Source organism: Styela clava, chromosome 5 (assembly GCF_964204865.1).
Source record: "Styela clava chromosome 5, kaStyClav1.hap1.2, whole genome shotgun sequence".
Lineage (NCBI taxonomy): Eukaryota > Metazoa > Chordata > Ascidiacea > Stolidobranchia > Styelidae > Styela > Styela clava.
This window is the reverse complement of record NC_135254.1, coordinates 10,589,489-10,613,294: the sequence shown is the minus strand read 5'-3', so window position 1 is coordinate 10,613,294 and position 23,806 is coordinate 10,589,489. Positions and strand designations below refer to the sequence as shown.

Genomic DNA, 23,806 nt, shown 5'->3' with positions numbered 1-23,806 from the left:
GTAATCCTATATTATCTAAACAAATTTTACCATTTCATATTGTCAGGCAACCGTTGTTACCGCTTACCAAATGTTCAAAAATGTGAATATTGTCCCCCTAAAAAGTTTTCAGCCGTTAAATACGATTGACTGTGAGCTCTCATCGGTTTACTGTTAGTGTACCTATAATTCCTCAGTTCGGTCCAAAAACTCCATCTATATGGAATTCAATACCTCACACATGTTTTATTCATTGTATTGATATTAAAATTGCTTTTTAGCTTAGTGCCGATGGGTATTTACCAACGCTCAATTCTATCCTTTAATCTCTTATAGTCTCAAAACTTTGATCAGATCAATCTCCCTTATACCTGTATGAGTAACCTTGTTTTCAAGAAATTTTCTACAAACAGTCATAACAATGAAATAATACCTGCTGCGTTCAGATGTCTCGGATATTGAAGAATAACCAACAAAAATATTAATTCGCTTCTCATTCTTCTGAATCATGTAAACTGACAAAAATCAAATATAGATTGTAATGCTTTGCGGATGTAACTAGCAGTAAAAATGATTAGCTCTGAAAAACATTAAACGCTCTGTTAAACAAAATGAATAATAAAAATACCAAAACATTTTTAAAGAAACTTGTTCCAAAGAATTGATAAATACTTGACATTCAGTTACTTCTGCCACTAGTATATTAATTTATTCACATTTTATTAAAATTTAAAATATGTATAATTTCAGGCATATGTAATAGATAAGTTAAATACGTGCGCTTGATACATACGCCAATGCCCCATTTACATATCACTGCTTGGTATTGCTATACTAATTTCGATTGGGGATATTTAGTCACAGAGCGAAATGCTCATATCTTCCAAATATACATCACAGGTGGCTATAAGATGTAATGATAAACGAACAAATGCAAATTGAATACAGATTTAACTATACTATAATCAATTAAATGCGAGGGGATCACCACGGTTCGTTTTTTATGACTAATTATTCCAGTGAATCATTTTCGCAAATGCCAGAACGTTAACAGTTATTTTAGTGTATCTATAAAATACAGTTTACAATATATAATCGTAAATTTTGAATCAAATTTCGTTCAACTTTCCCCAAAACTTGCTCAAGTTCTAAAAAAAAATGGGACGAATCACATACACATACCAAATAAAACCAAGTCGTCACTAAATATGTAGCTCACACATTTACTCTCAGAAAATAGTGTTTGTTGCACAAGTCATCATCGTAATGTTACACTCATTTCTGCAATGGAAAATAAAAGTGTCTAATTACACCCCTTAGGAGAAAGAATGATTTCCGAGAAATCATGTTGTTACATATAATTTAATTTTTTTTTTATTTAACTTAAAACCTGAATTCATCTCATTTACCAACAATCGTTCATTTATTTCAACAAAATTTCAGAATTTTATGATTATTTTTTTTTGTTCCACAAAACGCAATTGATTTGAACTCATGGATTTATTATTTTATGAATGAATAGTTTTTATACAAATATCAAATAATGTATTTTGAATAAAATCCTTCTGTCATTTGAGATAGCACAGCAGTCGGTCACAAGAGATTACTAAACTTTTATTAGATTAAAACTCTAGTATGGCCCACAATATTCATCGCTTTACCTGGCTTTGCTTATAAAGTTGTCATGATATTCATGTATTATTCTAATAGTTGTGGTACGTATAATTTCCATCTTCGTTCTGCTTAGATTAGTCATATTCTCCGTTGTTGTTTTCTCGACATGCATAGTAATGGTTATCGTGGCTTCTGCAGTAGAAGTCAAAGCGCAATTAGTGGGCCAATAAATGAAGCAAACAAGCTATTCATTCATTCACTCATTCATTCATTCATTCATTCGTTCATTCATTCATTCATTCATTCATTCATTCATTCATTCAAGTGTTTATATGTGTCAGTAGTGAAATAAATATTATTTATTTTGTGAGTTCCTAGTCATATACTACAAGGACGAACAGACGATGAAAAAATATTATTTTCAACATATGCGAATAAACTGATTTGATTGGTGAAAGCAGAATCAAGAATATCATATGAAAACAATTCGGCCAATATTCGAAATAATTCGTATATTAAAGTCTAATTCAGGTATGTATTTTCAGAATATTAACTAATTGTTGCGTAGAAATTCCAATAAATAGTATTAGGCCGACCCTGTTAATTTTCCACATTTCGATATCTGCGTGTTGTCAGTTTTTAAAATGCCACGATGTTTCTATATGAATAAGGTTTGCTCAATATATAACACGAACATAAGTGACTGAATAATGCTATAACATTGCTAAGTAGCTTTGTAATAGGTTTCGTCTTCTGAAGCATATTCGTCGTTAATCTTTTCTTTAAAGGTTATTGAAACATCCCACTCGTAATAGGAAGTTTCATTCTGTCCCCCACAAAAATTTTATTTATGTTTTCATTTATAAAAATATTACCTTTATTACTCTTATTAGACTTAGTTATTGTAAGATAAGAACTGTCATATCTAACTGACTGATCTAACAAATGCTATATCATATTGCTTATAATTTCATCCTGGTGAGTCTAATTAAGGTTTCAGCTGCATCATTCTTCTGATACTGAAAGTAATGTGGATAGAAATTTGATAATTAGTCGCAGTGTACTCAAAATAGTATCGAAGATTTTCGAATAATTATATTCAATGTTATTGTGGGCAAACAAATCACCCATTCATAAGTATTGCATAAAGTTGTATTATTAGCTTTGGAAGAAATTTAGTAGTGTTATCTAATCGGTCATAGCTTTTGATGTTTTATTATTGTCAAGAAAAGTTTATGTCGTTAGTTTTCCACAGGGTTCTCTGCTGAATAAAAACATAGCTGCCTTTACAGTCAGGACGTTAGGTCACGGTATATAGACCAATTTGTTGTTAGTTTTTAAACCTAATCAAACACTATTTTGAATATCCTCAATTTTGTGATGAAGAAGATGGAAACGTTCTCAGCTCGCAAATACACACCATTATTGTTTTATTTCAATTTTTGTATTCAAATTGTAATGTTATGGGGAAAGTTAGAAATGCTAGATAATTAGCCGCGGAAATGAAGAAGAAACTTTTGATATACATTGGATTATTTCCTTGGATGATTGCGGTCGTTAGCGCAGGTTGGTATATATCATATGGTTCCATTACATTTGAACCCAAGTACATTTGAACCCATGGCAATTGCACCTGCCTAATATTGCACCTATGGAATTTTTTTTGTTTTACGGATCTTTGAACCCATACTAACCCTAACCCATGGGTTTAACACCCGCATATAGATTGAACCCGCGGATATACACATGGGTTCAAATGTACATGGGTTCAAATGTACGGTCACCATATCATATATCATCCGGTCTTTCATATTATGTGCTTATTCATTACCTCTTTATTTTTGCGACCAGATAGAGGTGAGTGGAATGCATTTGGAAGTTACAATACTACGTATCCGGAAAAGATGATATAAAACCATATGCTGATGGGGAAACATTCTGTAAAAACAATGATGGTGAGATGGCAATGATAAAAACGAGCGAGATTCAAACGTTTATTCAGAATCAAGTCTCAGCTACCTCAGGTAAATAGGAAATTTCACGTTTTATCCCAAATCCCTGAATGAATTTGCTTGAGGTTGTTTATCATCATGGTCATTAGAATCCTTTGCTCATCGGTTTGGGGATTTGCGCGAGAAATCCTCATATGTTGGTTTATGAATTCTTAATATTCTTAATTCCTCAGTATTCAAGTGTTCGCACATGTTTCCAATTATGTTCAACAGCCTCAATCATTCATGGTTATATAGGACAAATATTACACACGACAAACCGTTTTATTACCCTAAGCTAGAGCATTTCATTATCCACAGGACCACCCTATGGATTTTATATCGGATTGAAGGAAGTTGGCACAAGTAATACCTTCATATGGAATGACAATTCAGAACTAAATTACACTAACTGGAACTCAGGACAGCCTTCTAATTATCCACTTCAACTTTGTGTTGCTATGGGGTGGTGGCACACGTATTATGCAAATCTACCGTGGTATGACGTCGATTGTGCTGCGAATGCACCAACTGGATTTGTCGGTCAACGATTTATCGGTAACAAACTTCGTTTGTAATAAATGTATACTTAATTTGTAGATTATGTATGTTTTGTGAATACGGCCTAATCTTTTATGCAATAAATGGTTGTCCGAACTTTGTAAAACACAAGAGTTATAATCTTTTTGCAAATAACTATTTATATATTTTAACGCCAATTTAGTAAATTGTAACCATGTCAGGATTTACTGCCCATGATTATGCTCATTATAGCATTGATTTGAACTGCTTGTAGTAACGCATCAGCAGGCATCCGCTGGTGTTTATTGCTCCACCAAAATACTGTATAATTGCAGTCAGTGACACTTGGCATTTCAGCGACCGTCCGTATTTTTATCAGATACTAGTGTTCTTTATTCCGAATGAGTGCGACTAAGTTTGCTTTGAGCAAATTTTCTTAAGGAAAATTGAGAATCGGGTTATCTGGGTCTAATGTTTAAAATTTAACTGGATAAATTATGTATAAAGAAAGCAGTTTCACGATATCATAAATTCACTGCAAGCAAAACTAACTAACTGCTTTTGATCTTATCACTATTTATATACCTAGCCATTGTTTCTACCGCTCGTACTGTAAACAGTCCATCTTGATTTACATTCACTGATATCAAATTCTCAGAATACTCAGTTGTACAAAATAAATTTACTCTGTATGTTTCTGCAGGCTGGAATTGGGGATCATGAGAGTCTTGGGGAAGCTGTGCATGCCCGGGAATGAGGCAGCGTTACCGAACTTGTGTTGACAGCGGAAGAATTGGTCCATACGCTTGCAACGATACGGCATCACTGTTGGAAGTAAACTTGTTTTAGATATATAACTTATTATGATTGTCTTTCTGTTCAAAATGCTTGTTTATCATAGTTAGCTCGGTTAAAATACATACATGCCCGAATTAGCGAATTAGCATTAATAAAGAATGAAATAACACAGAGATTTATAAAAGCACTCATTTCTGATGGATCAGGTACGTGCATTATTGTAAGTATTAAAAGTCAATGAATGTGTATGTATTGCGGCGATATAATAACTTCGGTCGTTGATGGCATTAGGAACGTAATGCAATAAGTCCGTTCCTTGTGAGACTCATAAGGACGCGAACGCGGACCTGTACAAAAAGCCACTGATATCTAACAATATATAAAGAGCTTCTATTAGTGTTTGGCATTGTCTGACCAATATATTACACCCAGGGGTGACGTGGGATGGCTTTTAAAACTGAGATGCCTAATCTGCAATGCCAACACAGTTAGAGCTAACGCTTCAACCGCTTGACCATCGCTAAAACCCTTGTCCAAACGTGTCCTACTAGTATAAAACAATTTGATATGTTTTATTACAGGAGAACCATACACATTCTACATTGGACTTGTTTATGACAAATCGAAGTCGATGTTTCAATGGAACGATGGAACGAACCTTTCATTCCCTCTTTGGGATGAAGGAGAACCAAATAGTCATATCAGTGGAACAGAGACTTGTGTATCGATTGGTGAACAAAAAACCTATGACGCAAATCTTCTATGGCATACGAGGGACTGTATCACAGGAGCAACAGGGTCAAAAGGGTTCGTGTGTCAACGCATTATCGGTGAGTAAAATACCTTGCGACAGCGAGTGAAAACAAATTTTTAACATATTTTTTTCTGATATTAAAGTTGAAGAAATAAAATAAAAATAAGAAATAATGAGGTTACAGGTCAAACTGTTTTATATTTATTCAACATATCTCCGATACAATCAACTCCAGCGCGAATATACTTTTACTGTGTGATTAGAACAGTATAAATGTTAAAAATAGGTTTTTAGTATAACGGAAAAGACGAAAAGGAAATTGAATTTACCACGAAATCCAACTTCACTTAGTTTCATCGATGATAAAAATAAATCAGACTCTTGATCTATAACTATTCGATAGAAACAACAAATTAAAAATGCAAAAAAGTTTGAATACGATATAGTTGGAATATATATATATAAGCATCATCAACAAAATCGATGAAAAGAGTAACCGCGCACTCATTCTGAGTTAAGATTATGTTCACACTATGTAGGAAGATACTGGGAAACTTGGTCATCGTGGAGTACATGTAACGGGGGGGCCCAATATTTGCATTGGTCCTAATTTTGAGGTAAAAAATAAAAAAAAATGCCAGTTTTTGTAGTAATTTAATAATTTATGATCCTTTAAAGTGCTCTGCAGAAAATATCATCATTCTATGTAGTTTTATTAGTTCTATTCAAGTGTATAAGCCGCAGTCTCAAAAGTGAATTGCCAATACTTCTGATTCAAGGCGCAGCTATTGAAAAATTCTCGAAAAAAGTTTCTGATTCATCTAAATTATTCACTTCCGATATTTTTCATTAGCGTGTGAATTATTATTTTTGTGAGCATTTTCAAATTTGTTTTGAAAAACCTTAAACTTTGGATTTACATAATTTTTGCAATATATAAAAAATTATCGTGCGTATTTTGAATCGGAAAATTGCTAAATTACAATTACGTTCCTCAGACGACCAATTGTTCAAGAGACACTGCCTGTGATGCAACGTCTACCGCGGTAACTGTTGAAATGACGACAACAAATATATATCACGAATTTACAACTCCTACTTCCACATTGTCTGTCAATGCAAACAACAAAAAATCTACGGAGAGGAAAATTCTCTTTCCCACTAGTGCAATCACTACTACCATGCACAACGACTTCTGGTGGTAAGATTATATAGCTTGCAAATTATGAGAGACATCAGTCTCAAGTGCACAAAATTTGAGTTTTTAACCTACTATTTTGTGGTTCAGTAAAATGCTCAATGACATTTTGATTCTCATGTTTAACCTGTCTTCAGTGCTGATAATTTATTTTAACGTTTATAATTCTTCTTACTATGTGTTGAAATATATTGCAGACCACGTCAATTTATTGGTTGCAATTGTCTCATCCGTAGTCACATTGATTCTTGCAGCCATTTTATTCGGAATTGGTTTGCTGATTCGTAGATGCAAAGTAATGAGGTAAGAAATGATCGATACTACAGCAATAAAATGTGTATATTTTCAAAGATTTTGAGTATTTCCTCTCAATTGAATAAGTGTAATAAAACTTTTTATACAGTCATATACCCATTCTCAATGTCCGGAACAATGGCTGAGATACTGGGCTCTAACATTCTCGTCCAGTGTTTTGTGTCTATCGATCACAATGGCGTCTAAGTCCTCTATAACAGAAGCAATTCAAGAAATTGTTTCAAATTCATTGTTTCCCATTCAAAAACCTATGTGTAAATTATTTCTAGCTTATTGTTGTTTACAGAAGGAATTCTCATAAAATCGCAACTCAACCACAACGTCTTTCAGAGATGAATAACGTTGTTAATGACGTCCCGAGTTCTTATGAAAAATATGATAAAATTCAAACATCACAATTGAACTCCGGAAATTATGAGTTAAGAGAAAGGAAAGAAGGAAGTTATGAAATCCCACATAATTATGAAGAAATAAAAGATGGATATCATCTGTACGAAGAAATGAATAATAGCACCACAAAAGAACATCCGTACATCAATTCAATGCCTGAAAATGAATATGATGCTTGACATGTTGAATATAAATGGCGATCATCCTTTGTCATTTTTGTTCAATCCTGAATCATATTATTCTTTCCGAGACACATATACACATTGTGACTTTAACTATTACTACTTGTTCTTAAACTTCTGCGCTTGTGTTGACTGATATTTGTTGAAACAAAATACCATTGCATATTGATCCAAGTTTTTTTCGTTTATTTTTCGTAGATTTGGATGTGAAATTCGGCTCTTTTATTATAAAGGCGAGTCACGTGAAGTTAAGTCCGAAATAAGACCGAAAGTGGCATACGAACCAGCTAAGAAGGATCTAGATTCGTATAACTCTCATGTGATGATCTGAGTTGCTAATGGTTTCTTTGAAATGCATATGCCCCTTTTCAAGCGTTCCGTTTAATAATATAAGTTTGATGTAGTATACTATGGATGCATTGTGATATTCCTTGGCTTACTATTTCCCACCATAAATGAAAACGGGTACACAAGCACTATTGTCTAATTATCAAGTATTTTCAACAAATATTTCTAAACTCGAGTAAATTGAAGTCATAATCTACTGAAAGCTTTATCCTGATAACAGCCATCCCACGTTTCCTTCTGAATTAGTAACATTTTTTGTGAAGTTTTTTTATTCTTTGTCTGTGGGGGCCATTGACATTCTTTTTGCAATAACTGATATTAATAATTTGAAGCTTGGTGGTATCGTCTTATTATTTAATGCTATAGGACTAAGTAATGAGTTCACACTCATCTATTTGCTTTGCATGTTAATAATTTGAATAAAATAATAGCAGAAAATATAATATGCTTCAATTTGACTCGCTTCAATTGGTTACATTCTTGATAACGACTTCTTAAGTAGGTGATTAAACATGAAGGACATGTATGTTATCAATAAAAACGAAATTTCTTTTAATTTTGTATCAACATACTTGTATAGTCAATTAATAATTTCGTTTTGTACAAAACTATGAAGGAAGGTCGAAAAGTTTATATATTCAATACAAAATTGGTTTGTGAGCATATATTCACAAATTTATTTTTTAAATTGAATGTATTTGTTCAAATATGACCTAGATCAGCGGTTCCCAAACTATGGGTGGCAAACCACTGGTGAGTCGCAAAAGGAATCTTAGTGGGTCGTGAAAAGATGTAGAAAGATTTGGATAATTATACTGGCTATTAGGATCGGGGCGACTCGAATACGTAAATCTTCATAAAAACAAAATAAATTAAATTAAATTTAAATTCTAATCTGTGAAAGTTTCCTTTTTACGATCTTTTCAAAGTAACAAAAAATTGCTACACAAAGAATGACCATGTGGCTTTTTTACGCACAGTGTTTTGTACACTGTACAGCACTTCTTAACGTGTTTCCCTGAAATTTAGTCAGGATTCAGATTTATTTTCTTTTGAAGAATAACACTATGGTTGTTTTTGGAAGAGGTCTTTTGTGTTCATTTATCAAAAATAAAATCACATTGTAGAAAATCACAAGATTTTTTACTAAACATTATATAAAAACCGACGTCCATTGTTTCTATTTGTATTTCCTATACAAAAATCAAGTGACAAATATCATAATTGTGATATCACACAATCTTGAATAGTGGTGTGATCTTCACCTTACCTCAGGCCAATGAACCTTTCCTCTTCCATACATTTTAAATTTATTTTAAGGGTAAGGTTTAATTAAAATCATTTGAAAATTCAAATTATTATCTTATTTTCAGGCCTGGTCTTATTTTCGAGGAAACCCGGTAGTTTTACAATGATTAGCCATTGCTGTGTTCTGTGTTATGTCATAAAATTTTTTTTAATTAAAGTTAATTGGGCCGCCAAAAGCTGTGGTAATAATTAGTGGGTCCCAACTCTGAAAAGTTTGGAAACCACTGACCTAGATATCTCAAAAGAAAACAAGAAGCGCAAATAAAATCTTGGTAAACGCTTTCTCATGATGTGATACCGATGGCGGCATTTGTGAGTTGTGACGTAAAAACGTACATGCTCGAATGATTTGCTTTAGTTAGCTGACTTACGTTCGAGGATAAGTTATTCGACAGAGTATATGAACTAAATAATATAGTTTTGTACTAAACATTAAAATAATGGCAATGACAGTTTCTCCAAGACTGTAATACAATAACCAAATAAAATTAAAACTTTCTTACATTCGTTTTTTTTTTTAAATTTACTAATATAAGTTTTAAATGTGTTCATAGTAAATATACAATTAAAATGTATCAAAGCAAACTGATCTCGAAAACAATTTCGAAAAATATTAAAAAATCTACATATTTTTCATATAAATTTAAATACATGATTTCAATCTATTTACATTACATGGTGATAATCTATTTTACAGAATCTGAAATCTGAATTTGGAATCTGAATGGCAAAGAGAACATTCAGTTTAATTTACCTGAACTGAGTTTGATTGTGTTTTCAAGCAGTGTTGGCTTTTCTTGCCATTGTCAAATGCCCAAGTACAGCCTGAATAATTGAATGTATTATCAATTCGAATCAGAATTCCAATCAAGTTTGGAGCTGTAATCAGTTGGCATTATTTTTATGAAGTGTTATCCACAATTTCACCTCAAAAAAGAAACCATGGAAGTAGTCAATTACATAAGGAAGTATTCAAGACATAAAGAACAGAGCTTGGTTGACCAGATTATTCCCGGTTCCGCATTCCTAACCCAGTTTATTACACTCTGAATGTGGTGGTGGCTATCAGCATATAATAGATGGATTGTCCTAATATGTTTAATTTTGGTTTCCACCGATACACTGAATGAAAAAACACGCACACATATATAGATTTACATGTGATTTAAGTTGGTATGTGTGAAAAATATCTTCTTTTGAAAATGTCTGATATCCGGAATATAACTTAGACAAAGTCAAAAAACGTTAACCGCATAATAGTCTTCCCATTTGCATTGTGAAGAACTTTGGATTTGGTTTTTATTTGATTGTTTGTTTTTGCCGATATTTGCTCAACAACGATTTCGTAGTTGCTTGAAATATACAAATTTGTCGTAGTGACACAAGCAAACTCCGAAGATGTCTTTTCTCCGTGAATTTTTATTGTTGGTTCTTTTTTCATGAGTATTTGAACGCTTGTTTCCTTGATTTCTTTGGTCTTGAGATCCTTATAATTTAAATACAAAAGGTGATATTTAGCATAAAATTGAACGTTCTAACGCGATGTTAAAGTGTTCAAATCAATGAAATGACTTTCATTCTATTTATAAAGGTAACCTGAATTTGAAGTCTGTATGAGAACATCGACTTAAATGTAGTTGTTTTCCATTGAACTTCTAACGATGAAGTTGAGCAAGTGTAGCGAGACACTATGAAAGGAACTATAAACAAATATAAATATTTTTTTTTGAATCCTATATAATTCCCTCTTTAATTTGTACATTTTAGCTGTTATACCTTGTGGTGAATGTGAATTTCTATATTATATGCTATAAAATCTTTAGAGAATGAGTTATTATTAGCTCTGCGCATTGAACGAAATGCTTTTCAAAAACGAGTTGTGGTAGCCTGCAAAAAGCATCCCATCTTATAATCCACTGATTTTAACAAACAAAAAAAATCGAATTTCTTTTCGGCTTATGACGTCGAGATGTGGAACATTTAATTATTATAGTGTCTTGGCTCAATATCAGATTCGGGCGCAAAGAATTTTTTGAAAACGTAGTTCGAAATTATATGCTTCTAACATGTCGTAACGGCCTCAATAAAAACTGACTATTAATATCAACATTACCTTGGATAGCACATATACCTTGCTTTAAAATATTTACCGTAGTATTCAGCCTAGTAAAATTTGAAACTGTAATCACCCGTTCATTGTTATTGATCTGGCCATTTGCAATAAACTGTAAATAAAAGTTACTGACAAAGTATATGAAATTTATTCGTCAGTGGAGTTTTACTTGTGGGCATTTTACGATTGTCCTAATCTGCTTTTTCAATCACAAATTATCGTGGTAAACTTTTTATTTGTTTCGGTTTAAACATCCGATGTAGCGAAGCTATACAAGGTTAGGTCTTGTTCATTACTGAAAAAATATTTTTGTTACGATTCTTCCTCATATGATCCCAATTCAACTATGTCGGTAAAAGTGAATACAAAGACATAAATAAAATTTGCTACAACTATGAATATTAAAAACGTAATGGAGACAATCATACCAGTGAATGCTAAATTAAAAGGGATGCCGGAGTCTTATTACATGCCAGCACATAGTTGTTTTTGTCGAGGTCGAGTTCAAATTTCCTCGGGTATAATTCAACTATGATCTATAGATGAATATAGCTCAAATCTGTTTCTAACTGACAGGTTTTGAGATATTTGAGAAGCGATTTATTGTGCTAGTAGAGACCATGCTTGAAACATTTAATTCAACTTAATATTTAATTTTATCCTCACTCTGGGGGGGCCAGCGGGGAAGAGGCAGCAGATCCAAGCTGTAGAGTTCGCGATATCACACATTTTTTCTCTATGTGTTTTATTCAAGTGAAAGCTGAGATGACGTGTGTAGTCTTGTGTGACTGATTGTGATAATAGTGGTGGCTGACCGCACTTGTCCGCCAATGTGCTCGTCTGTTCATTGCGTGTTTTATCACATATTTACAAACATTCTCCTCATACGTGACCTTTAATTTATTCATTCTCATGTATAGCAACAGCTTTAATTTGTTTATCCCCCGAATTATTTTTAAAGTGTGGGGGCATCATTGTCATAACCTCATACTGGACAGCAGCAAAGTTTGGCACGTCCATGCCCTCAATCCTAGCGCTGTTTATTCAAATATGTTCAAGCACAGGCAAAACGTGAATGGTGGCAAAAGGCTCGAATCAAAATATCAAATATTCCTAAAGGAAAATTCATTGCAAACGAGATCATTCATCAAATGCAGTGTATTATGGTTTGCAATAAGGAAACATAATGCTCTGATATCAAACGTATGGATGTATCGATTTGTTGGATGTTGCTCCAGGAGATTTTCTCGTAAACTATTTTCGATATTCCACAACTGAGGAAACTTTGGAAGTTAGGAATTCAAGTGAACATGTTTTGACAATTAGCCACAGACAATCGCACAAGCTGAGATGCTGAAGAGCCGCGCAGCGTCCAAATAAACTGGCAGCTCCGCAATATACTGCCGTTATTGATCTGCAATTTTGCATGCATGGCTTAACGTTTTGCTGGAGAACGGGTCCTCATGTATCAGCGAAGATCCTGGGTGTCTACCGGGTTGATTTATATGCAAATCACGTGCATGTGCATAATGCGTATTAGTTGACTTTATCGGTGTATCATACAATGATGGTTATTCAATATTTCAAAATTCTCCTGGATCATGGCGTCCTAACTTATCTAATCATTGAATACAAATTTATCGCCAGAGTTATAGACATTTTGTCAGAATGAAATTAATATGCGAGTATGGCTAATAGGTTTGCGTGTTTTCTCAGTTACTATATCGCACACCATCCAGTAATTGCGAACAAATCCAAATCAAGTGTGCCATGGCTCGCAGCCACAAATGTCATCACCCCTGGGGCTACAGCGATTAAATGGAACGTCGCCAGTCGCATATCAGGTCGAGCTCCCGCGATACGTCATTTCTCCATCATCATGCCTAATTATTTAATAGAAAAATATTATTTGAATGAAATTTGTTTTGCCAATCCCAGATATAAGAAACAGAGAAAAAGCTGGTCTCACTCACGAATGCCCAAATAGAAAGAACATTTAAACAACTACAGTAGCCTACATTGTTACTTATCAAACTCAGTCAAAGAGTTTTATCCTGATAACTAATTTAGTTATACTTTCTCAGTCTTGTTGATGAACAATCTTTAATACACAGAAATATAATGCTTAGACAAAAGATAGAAAAGCTATAATATATTGATACATAAAATTACTCTTATTTCAATTTGTTACAACTTTTCAGATTACCTGTAATTCCTCCATTATATAACCTCCAGCACCAACTGCAAATATAGTAATCCCATTTGACCGAGCATATTTTGCTGACAAAAGCAAATCATTTCTGTCGGTAGATCTTCAAAAGATTCAAAAAATTATCTATAACCATCTACAACCTACACACATATTTAAGACTTGTTACACGAGCATACCTTCAATATATCGAGCAAAACAAAAACGGTTTTATACTACTTCTTAATTTTTGGATGTCTAAGATTAGAATAATTTGGTAAATAATAAATTAGTAATCAGCTTTGAAATAACATTTATTTAGATTTTCAACAACTAATATCTTGATGGTATAAAAATAATATATATCGCGCAGAAACCCAAGTTGAAAAACAAAGGGGCTAAATATACGGTTATATCAAACGAACTCTGCTAACTACCATTACATGAACCGTGAACATTAACAATAATAACAAAAACATGAACAACAGTTAACGATACGATTCAAAGATGCATTTTGCGTGTATTCGGGCATTGAAATAAATAAAATTATTACCTTCCATCTGTAAATAAAATAATGACTTTCTTTACTGAAGCATCATAGAAACGATCAGATCTCATGAAATCTTCGTTCACTGTTTTGTTGATAGCATGTGCAGTGTAAGTTGTGAATCCATGAATTAATATTTCGTCAACAGCGGCCTAATGAATGAATACTCAGTTATTATTTTGAAGCTAATTGCATTTTGAATTCTGAAGGTGTTTAATACGACAAATATAACTTTAGTTCTTTTTTTGCATAGAACGTGACTCCACACTATCTCACTAGGTTTGTTTTGCAACTGCGTTTACTGTACATGTGAATCTAAAATATGCTAAATTCTTGGTTTTGGTTTTTTTGTTGTTACGAATGGTATTTTTTTTTTTGAGAAATTATAAAACCAAATGATTATCTCGAAAGTTTACTATTGTATTTTAATTAGAGAGGAATAATTTTTATTCCGCCATGTTCGATACCTCACCAGCAAGAACTGTGGTCTGATCTTACCGTGACGGTAACAGTCTCGACTGTTCAACCCTTGATGAATATTTTACCTCAAATTGGCCTTTGGTCTTCAGTTTTCCTAGCTGAATTTCAGTTTTTAAATATGGCTGTGTGCTATGAAAAGAAAAATGAAAATTATTTTATCATATATTTTTTATTGAATAACAATTAATTTGAAAACACTAAGAAACACCAAAAATGATTTTAGAAGAATGTATCTTCGTCTTACTGTACCCAGCAGATAAAAGTCGTGAAAACACTCGCAGCGAAGTGGAACAAAGTGTAAAACGACCAAAACTAATTTCTTGTTAATTTTCAATAACGCACTAAAATATACAACAGTACAAAATATACAATATGAAACACTGTTCACACAATATTTGAACTATGATGATCATGATGATGATAATGATCTCATTTGACGCTCATGAAAGAATTATTCTTCGCCACAAAGTTAAGTCCCACACATGTCATGGCAGCTGTTCCTAAGCAATTTGATCTTGACTGATTGAGCAGTTGCTTTGAATAATTTAAATAAAATATTTATAACTGCGGCTTAAAATCTAATTAAATAAAATAAAATCTCTTTCTATAGCTTACTTCTCATTTGAAAACCAGTGTGAGAACTGAACGACGCCAATCTGTGTTAATCCGCCTAAGTCATAATTTTCTGCTACCAACTTGACCCATGACTTCATAAGCTCCCAATTCACGTTTGTGATTGAACCCGATCCATCCAGCATAAATACAAGATCCATGGGCGTTTCACGACATTCTGGCAAAATAAATTAATATTTGGAACAATATTCAACGTAATGTAATCCTATATTATCTAAACTAATTTTACCATTTCATATTGTCTGGTAACCGTTGTTACCGCTTACCAAATGTTTGCAGCCGTTAAATACGATTGACTGTGAGCTCTCATCGGTTTACTGTCAGTGTACCTATAATTCCTAAGTTCATTCCAAAAACTCCATGTATATATATGGAATTCAATACTTCACACATCTTTTACTGATTGTATTGATATGAACTGCTTTTAAGTTTAGTGCTGATCGGTATTTACCAACGCTCAATTCTATCCTTTTATCTCTTATAGTCTCAAAAACTTTGATCAGATCAATCTCCCTTATACCTGTATGAGTAACCTTATTTTCAGTAAATTTTCTAAAAAAAAGTCATAACAATGAAATAATACCTGCTGCGTTCAGATGCCTCGGATATTGAAGAAGAACCAACAAAAATATTAATTCGATTCTCATTCTTCTGAATCATATAAGATGACAAAATTCGAATATAGATTGTAATGCTTTGCGGATGTAACCAGCAGTAAAAATGATTAGCTCTGAAAAACGTTAAACGCTCTGTTAAACAAAATGAATAATAAAAATACCAAAACATTTTAAAGAAACTTGTTCCAAAGAATTGATAAATACTTGACATTCAGTTACTTCTGCCACTAGTATATTAATTTATTCAAATTTTATTGAAATTTAAAATATGTATAATTTCAGGCATATGTAATAAATACGTGCGCTTGATACATACGCCAATGCCCCATTTACATACACACCACTGCTTGGTATCGCTATACTAATTTTGATTGAGGATATTTAGTCACAGTGCGAAATGCTCATATCTTCCAAATATACAGCACAGGTGGCTAAGATGCAATGATAAACGAACAAATGCAAATTGAATACAGATTTAACTATACTATGATCAATTAAATGCGAGGGGATCACCAAGGTTCGTTTTTATGACTAATTATTCCAGTGAATCATTTTCGCAAATGCCAGAACGTTAACAGTTATTTTAGTGTATCTCTAAAATACAGTTTACAATATATAATCTTGAATTTTGAATCAAATTTCGTTAAACTTTCCCCAAAACTGGCTCAAATTCTATAACATTGGACGAGTCACATAGACATACAAAATAAACACAAGTCGTCACTAAATATGTAGCTCACACTTCTACTCTCAGAAAATAGTGTTTGTTGCACAAGTCATCATTGTAATGTTAGACTAATTTCTGCAATGGAAAATAAAAGTGTCTAATTACACCCCTTAGGAGAAAGAATGATATTCGAGAAATCATGTTGTTACCTATAATTTAAATTTTTTCTTGTGAAACTTAAAACCTGAATTCATCTCAGTTACCAACAATCGTTCATTTATTTCAACACAAATTTTAGAATTTTCTGATTATTTTTTTTGTTCCACAAAACGCAATTGATTTGAACTCATGGATTTATTATTTTATGAATGAATAGTTTTTCTACAAATATCAAATAATGTATTTTTAATAATGGTTCAATAATCCTTCTGCCATTTACGATAGCACAGCAGTCAGTCACAAGAGATAACTAAACATTTATTAGGTTAAAACTCTAGTATAGCCCACAATATTCATCGCTTTACCAGACTTTGCTTATAAAGTTGTCATGATATTTATTTATGACTTTAATAGTTGTTGTTTATATAATTTCCAATTTCGTTCTGCTTAGATTAGTCATATTCTCCGTTGTTGTTTTCTCGACATGCATTTCCTTAGTAAGAAGGCCATAGTAATGGTTATCGTATGGCTTCTGCAGTAGAAGCCAAAACGGAAAACGCAACCAATGAGCCAATCAATGTAGCAAACAATACATTTCATTCATTCTTTCCGTCTGTTATTCATGTGTCATTCGTGAAATGAATATTTATTACTTTATTATAGTTATTGTTGCTTATACTACAAAAACAAACAGAATATGATCGAAATATCATTTTCAACATAAGCGAATAATTTGAGTTGATTGCTGAAACCAGAATCAAAGATTTCATATTAAATAACTTGTCCAACATTAGAAACAATTCATATATTAAAATATGATACAGATATTTATTTTTAGGAAAGAAACAATTGTTGCGTTCAAATCTCAACTAAATAGGCCAATCTTGAGATAAACATAAGTGACTAGAGAATACCGCATAACAATGCTAATCAGTCTTGTAATAGATATTTTCTTCTGAAGCATATTCCTCATTAATCATCTCTTTGCTGTAATTTCAAAACTGTTGTGACTAGGAGGTTATTGAAACATCCCACTCGTAATAGGAAGTTTCATTTTGTATTCTATAAAAATGTTATCTTTATTAACTTCATTACTCATATTAGACTTAGTTATTGTAAGGTAAGAACTGTCAGATCATATTGCTTATGATTTCATCCCGGCAAGTCGAATTAGGGTCTTATCTGCATTACTCTTCTGATAATGAAAGTAATGCGGCTTGAAATATGATTCTTAGTTGCAGTGTACTAAAAAATATTATCGAAGGTTTTCGAATAATTATACTTAATGCTATTGTTGGCAATCAAATCATTCATTCCTAAGTATTGCATAAAGTATTATGTATTGTGTATTATTTGCTTTGGAGATATGTAGTAGTGTTATCTAATCGAATCATAGCTTTTGATGTTTTAGTATTGTCAGGGAAAGTTTATGTCGTTACTCGTTAGTTTTCCCTATCTGGTATATATCAACCTTGTTTTATTTCAATTTTTGGATTCAAATTAGAATGTTATGGGCTAAGAAAGTTAGAAATGTTAGATATTAGCGCGGAAATGAAGGAGAATCTTTTGATATTCGTTGGAATAATTGCTTGGATAGTTGCCGTCGTTAGCGCAGGTTGGCATATACTATATATCCTCACGTCTTTCAAATTATGTGCTTATTCCTGAACCCTTTATTTTTGCGACCAGATAGAGGTGAGTGGAATGCATTAGGAAGTTACCAATACTACGTATCTGGAAAAGATGATATAAAATCATATGTTGATGGTGAAAAATTCTGTAAAAACAATGATGGTGAGATGGCAATGATAAAAACGAGCGAGATTCAAACGTTTATTCAAAATCAAGTCTCAGCTACTTCAGGTATATAGGACATTTTACGTTTTCCCCCGAATTTTTGTTTTTATTCTTAAATCGTCAGTGTTCATATATTTGTACATGTTTACAATAATGTCCAACAGTCCAAACCAATCATGTTTACATACAACAAATATATATTACACACGACAAAACTTTTCATTTCTCTAAGGCATTTTATTGTCTACAGGACAACCCTATGGATTTTATATAGGATTAAAGGAGGTTGGCACGAGCAATACCTTCAAATGGAAGGACAATTCAGAACTAACCTACGATAACTGGTACTTGGGAGAACCTCATGTTGATAAACCTGAACCTTGTGTTGCTATGGGGTGGTTTCACACGTATTATGCAAATCTACCGTGGTATGACGTCAAATGCGCTGCGAATGCACCGACTGGATTTGTCTGTCAACGATTAATGGGTAACAAACTTTTATTGTAATAAGTCTACTTAATTTGTAGATTATGTCCTTTTTTCTTTATACAAATAACTATTTATGTATTTTAATGCCATTAACTTTAATTTAGTTCATTTTAATCATGCCAATGTTTACTGCTCGATAGTTTATATAAACTTTAAAACATTAATTTAAATAATTTAAAGTATCGCATCAACAGGTATTCGCTGTTGCTTATTGCACCAACAAAATAATGTATGATGTCAGTAGCACTTGGCATTTCAGCGATCGCACAATATTATAAATTTACTGACAGCAGAAATTTCAGTTTTTGATAAAAAAAACTGCTCAAAACCGAGCAGCTGAATTCTATCATAAATATTCCGTTCAAAACTAACTACTCTTGAATAATTATTAGTGCATAAATGAATATTATAGTGTTTGCTTCAAGTTTCACTGTCATCGATGGGATATAACGCCATAATAGGGATTTCAAGTTTATGTATTATTACAAATTCATTTATTCGGGCATATTTTAACTTTTCAATCTTTTATTCGGTAAATATTTGAAAAAAATAACCTGAATAACAAATATGATAACTAGTTTTAAAGTTTTAAAGTGACATTATCCTGGAACAAGCCTTCACAAATCAAAAACGATTTTAAATTAATATAAGTTCAAAATTGATTGTTAAGGCCCACGAGGTTAGAGGCCTCAAGGCTTTAGCCTACCTTGCCCAATGGTATATTCGCCCCTGGCCTCATGAGTGATGTGACAATGTGCAAGAATGTTGGACTTCTCGTCGACACAGAGGTTCACGTAATGGCTTATCGTTTACGTCTTTCTCCGCCGACCATGTTTGCGGACGTATTGCACTACAGCTTGAGCAGGCGTGTATAAGCAAGTCATCGATATTTGTATATTTGTATACGAATAAAAAGCAATTGGCAATTTTTCCTATTTATGTTTAAACCTATTTACTACGTAAAAAAATACAGTCATTCTAATCGAAACAGGCAAAAAAACTTGTTTTAAAACAATTCCCTTTGAACAAATCCTTGATTACATTGAAGCTATTTTGAATAAATATAGCAGTTTGACATGTCACGTCATCACTTCATATTTACTTTATCTCAAGTATTAGAAGAATACGTTAACAATTCGTAAATTATTTTACTCACCGATATGGCGTGTTTCATTTCATCGATGTCTCTTTTTTTTTCTAGTTTTTGTTTAATTCAAGTGTATGTCCATTTTGGTGATAAATAAACTATTGATTGACTGTAAAAAAACAACAATTTGAATGAGCAGAAAAATAGAAATATGATATAGTTTGAATATGCATCATCAACAACATCGATGAAAAGAGTATGCGCGCGGTAATTCTGAATTAAGATTATCTTTACAATGTGCAGAAAGATATTGGGAAACGTGGTCATCATGGAGTACATGCAACTGCAGCTCAATGATGAAAGAACGCTATCGAACATGCATTGACTCGGGAAGATTGGGGCCCAATATTTGCATTGGTTCTAATTTTGAGGTAAGAAACAAAAAAAATGCCATTTTTTGTAGTAAGTTGACAATTTCTAATTTTCTAAAGGGCTCAAAAGAAAAAGGATCATTATTCTATGTTGTTTGAATAGTTTTTACTATTTTATAGCGTATAAGCCGCAGTCGTAAACGTAAATATCTAGTAGTTCTTATTCAGCGTGCCCGACCTGGCTATTGACAAATTCTCCTAAAAAGTTGGAATATATTTAAATTATTCACTTTCGTTATTTTTCATAAGCGTGTGAATTAATATTTTTGTGAGCATTTTTAAATTTGTTTAACTTTTTGAAGAACATTAAACCATTAAACTTCGGATTTAAATAAATGTTGGAATATACAAATATTATCGTGCATATATTGTATCGAAAAATTGCTAAACACAATTACTTTCTTCAGACGACCAATTGTTCAAGAGACACTGCCTGTAATACAACGTCCACCGCGGCGCCTGCTGAAATGACAACAACAAATATTTATCATAAATTTACAACTCTCAATGACATGACACATACTTCCACATTGTCTGCCAATGCAAATAACACAAAATCTACGGAGATGAACATTTTCTTTCCCACTGGTGCAATCAATACTACCACAATGACTTCTTGTGGTAAGATTATATAGCTTACAAATTATAAGAGACATTAATCTTAAATGCACAAAGTTAAGAGTTTTTGAAACTACTATTTTGTGGTTCCATAAAATGCTCACTGACTTTCTGATTCTCATGTTTAACCTGTCTTCAATGCTGAAAATTGTTTTTAACGTTTATGATTCTTTTTACTATATGTTGAAATATATTGCAGGCCACGACAATTTATTGGTTGCAATTGTCTCATCCATAGCCACATTGATTCTTGCAATCATTCTATTTGGAATTGGTTCGCTGATTTGTAGATGCAAAATAATGAGGTGAGAAATGTTCGATACTACAACAAAATGTGTATATTTTCCGAAAATTTGGAGTATTCACTCTTAATTGAATCAGTAAGGTGTGTCTCTTTATACAGCTGTAAGCGCAATCTCAATGTCTGGGACAATGTCTGCAATACTGGGCTCTAACATTTTCGTCGATTGTTTTGTCTAACTCCTCTATGGTAGAAGCAATTCCGAAAACAAATTCAATGTTTCTTATTTAAAATCCTACTTATTAATTAATTCTAACTTAATTTTTGTTAACAGGAGGAATTCTCAAAAAATCGCAACTCAACCACAAAGTCTTTCAGAGATGAATAGGGTTGTTAATGACGTCCCGAGTTATCATGAAAACTTCGATGAAATTCAAACATCACAACTGAACTCCGGAAATTATGAGTTAAGAGAAGAGAAAGAAGAAAATTATGAAATCCCGCATAATTATGAGAAAATTAAAGACGGAGATCATCAATACGAAGAAATGAATAATAGCACAACAAAAGAACATCCGTACATCAATTAAATGCCTAAAAATGAATATGATTCTTGACATGTTGATTTTAAATAGCAATCATCCATTGCCACTCCTGTTTAGTCGTGAATCTTGTTATACATTCTGAAACGCATACAAACATTGTAATTTTAACCATTACTACTTGTTCTTGAACTTCTGCGCTTGTATTAGCTGATACTTATTCAAACAAAAATAACATTGCATATCGGAGATGTAAAATTTGGATCTTTCATTATAAAGGCAACTGTGGATCTGGATTCGTATAACTGGCATAAAATGATCTAGGCTGGTAATGGTTTCTTTGCAATACATTTGCCACTTTTTTAAGAATCCCGTAATATAAATGAAGTTGATGTATTGTATTATGGATGTATTGTAATATTCCTTGGTTTTCTATTTCCTACCATAAATGAAAGCAAGTACACAAGCACTATTGTCTAACTCTGAAGTGTTTTCAACAAATATTGTTAATCTCAAGTCATATTTTGTTGAAAGCTTTACCCTGATAGCATCCATCCTGTTTCCTTCTAAATTAGTAACATATTTTTTTAAGTGTGTTTCTTTTTTGTTTGTAGGTGCCACTGACATTTTTCTTACAATAATTGGTATTCAATAATTTGAAGCTTGGTGGAATCGTCTTATTTTATAATGCTATAGGACTAAGTGATAAGTTCACACTCGTTCAAGTGTTCGTTATAGAAACTTTAAAATATAACATAATTCAGAACATACTTGTATGGTCCATTATTGTTTTTGTTTTGTACAAAACTATGAATATAAGTCAAACAGATTATATATAAATAATGTTTGTAACGATATAATCTTAAATTAATAACTCGAATTGAATGTATTTGTTCAATTATGACCTAGACTAGATCTTTCCAAATTAAACAAGTATCACATATAAAATCTTGGTAAACGCTTTCTCATGATGTGAACCGTAGCATAACATTGATTGCGGTATCTGTGAGTTGTGACGTAAAACATACGTCACCACGTAAAAACATACATGTTCGAATGATTTTCTTTAGTTAGCTGACTGTCCTTACTTTGGGCAATAAGTTGTTCTGCAAAGTATAAACTAAATGATTTAGTCTCGTACCAATAGAGAACAACCATATGTAACAACGTAAAAACATAGTGCTCGAATGTTTTTCTTTAGTTAGCTGACTGGCTTTACGTTCGAGAATAAGTTATTTGACAGTAGTATAAACTAAATAATATAATCTTGTACTAAACATTTAAATAATGGTAATTTCTCCAAGGCAGTAAATATTATCACTAAATACGATCAAAATTTATTACATTCATTTTTTTTTAATTTACTAATATAAGTGTAAAAGGCGTACATAGTAAATATTTCATTAAAATGAATCAAAGCAAATTGACCTCGAAAGCTTCCTCGAATAATATTACAATAATCTATAAATTTTCCTTATAAATTCAAAAACATGATTTCAATCTATTTACATTAAATGGTGATAATTTATTTGACAAAACTGGAATCTGAATGAAGAAGAGAACATTCAGTTTTTTCACCTGAACTGAGTTTGATTGTATTGTCAAGCAGTGTTGACTTTCCTTGCCATCATCAAATGCCCAAGTACAGCCTGAATAATTGAATGTAATATCAATTTGAATCAGGATTCCAATCAAATTTGGAGCTGTAATCAGTTGGCATTATTTTTATGAAATGTTCTTCACAATTTCACCCCAAATAAGAAACCATGGGAAGTAGAAATAATAAATAAAGAACAGA

General features: G+C 32.4%; 4 protein-coding genes and 1 long non-coding RNA gene across 5 annotated transcripts in view; 4 read left to right on the top strand and 1 right to left on the bottom strand.

The window, feature by feature from the left end:
- LOC144422910 (uncharacterized) overlaps nucleotides 1–23,806 on the top strand; it is a 75,429-nt gene that overhangs the window by 22,165 nt on the left and 29,458 nt on the right. The window lies entirely within an intron of this gene.
- On the top strand, nucleotides 3,090–5,742 carry LOC144422799 (C-type mannose receptor 2-like). Its single transcript, XM_078112636.1, has 4 exons — nucleotides 3,090–3,159; nucleotides 3,445–3,617; nucleotides 3,906–4,142; nucleotides 5,486–5,742. The coding sequence occupies exons 2-4, from the start codon at nucleotides 3,554–3,556 to the stop codon at nucleotides 5,740–5,742; spliced, it is 558 nt and encodes a 185-aa protein (XP_077968762.1). The 5' UTR covers nucleotides 3,090–3,159; nucleotides 3,445–3,553.
- LOC144422754 (uncharacterized) lies at nucleotides 7,068–7,899 on the top strand. The gene is made up of 2 exons (XR_013475366.1): nucleotides 7,068–7,159; nucleotides 7,458–7,899. It is a non-coding gene; the product is annotated as an uncharacterized LOC144422754 (long non-coding RNA).
- LOC144422798 (collagen alpha-1(XXI) chain-like) lies at nucleotides 13,593–16,089 on the bottom strand. Its single transcript, XM_078112635.1, has 5 exons — nucleotides 15,944–16,089; nucleotides 15,343–15,517; nucleotides 14,746–14,856; nucleotides 13,719–13,824; nucleotides 13,593–13,613 (listed from the first exon to the last, which is right to left on the bottom strand). The coding sequence occupies exons 1-5, from the start codon at nucleotides 16,005–16,007 to the stop codon at nucleotides 13,593–13,595; spliced, it is 477 nt and encodes a 158-aa protein (XP_077968761.1). The 5' UTR covers nucleotides 16,008–16,089.
- On the top strand, nucleotides 18,334–22,771 carry LOC144422796 (uncharacterized). Its single transcript, XM_078112627.1, has 7 exons — nucleotides 18,334–18,418; nucleotides 18,493–18,666; nucleotides 18,851–19,087; nucleotides 20,480–20,607; nucleotides 21,015–21,228; nucleotides 21,425–21,530; nucleotides 21,801–22,771. The coding sequence occupies exons 1-7, from the start codon at nucleotides 18,334–18,336 to the stop codon at nucleotides 22,054–22,056; spliced, it is 1,200 nt and encodes a 399-aa protein (XP_077968753.1). The 3' UTR covers nucleotides 22,057–22,771.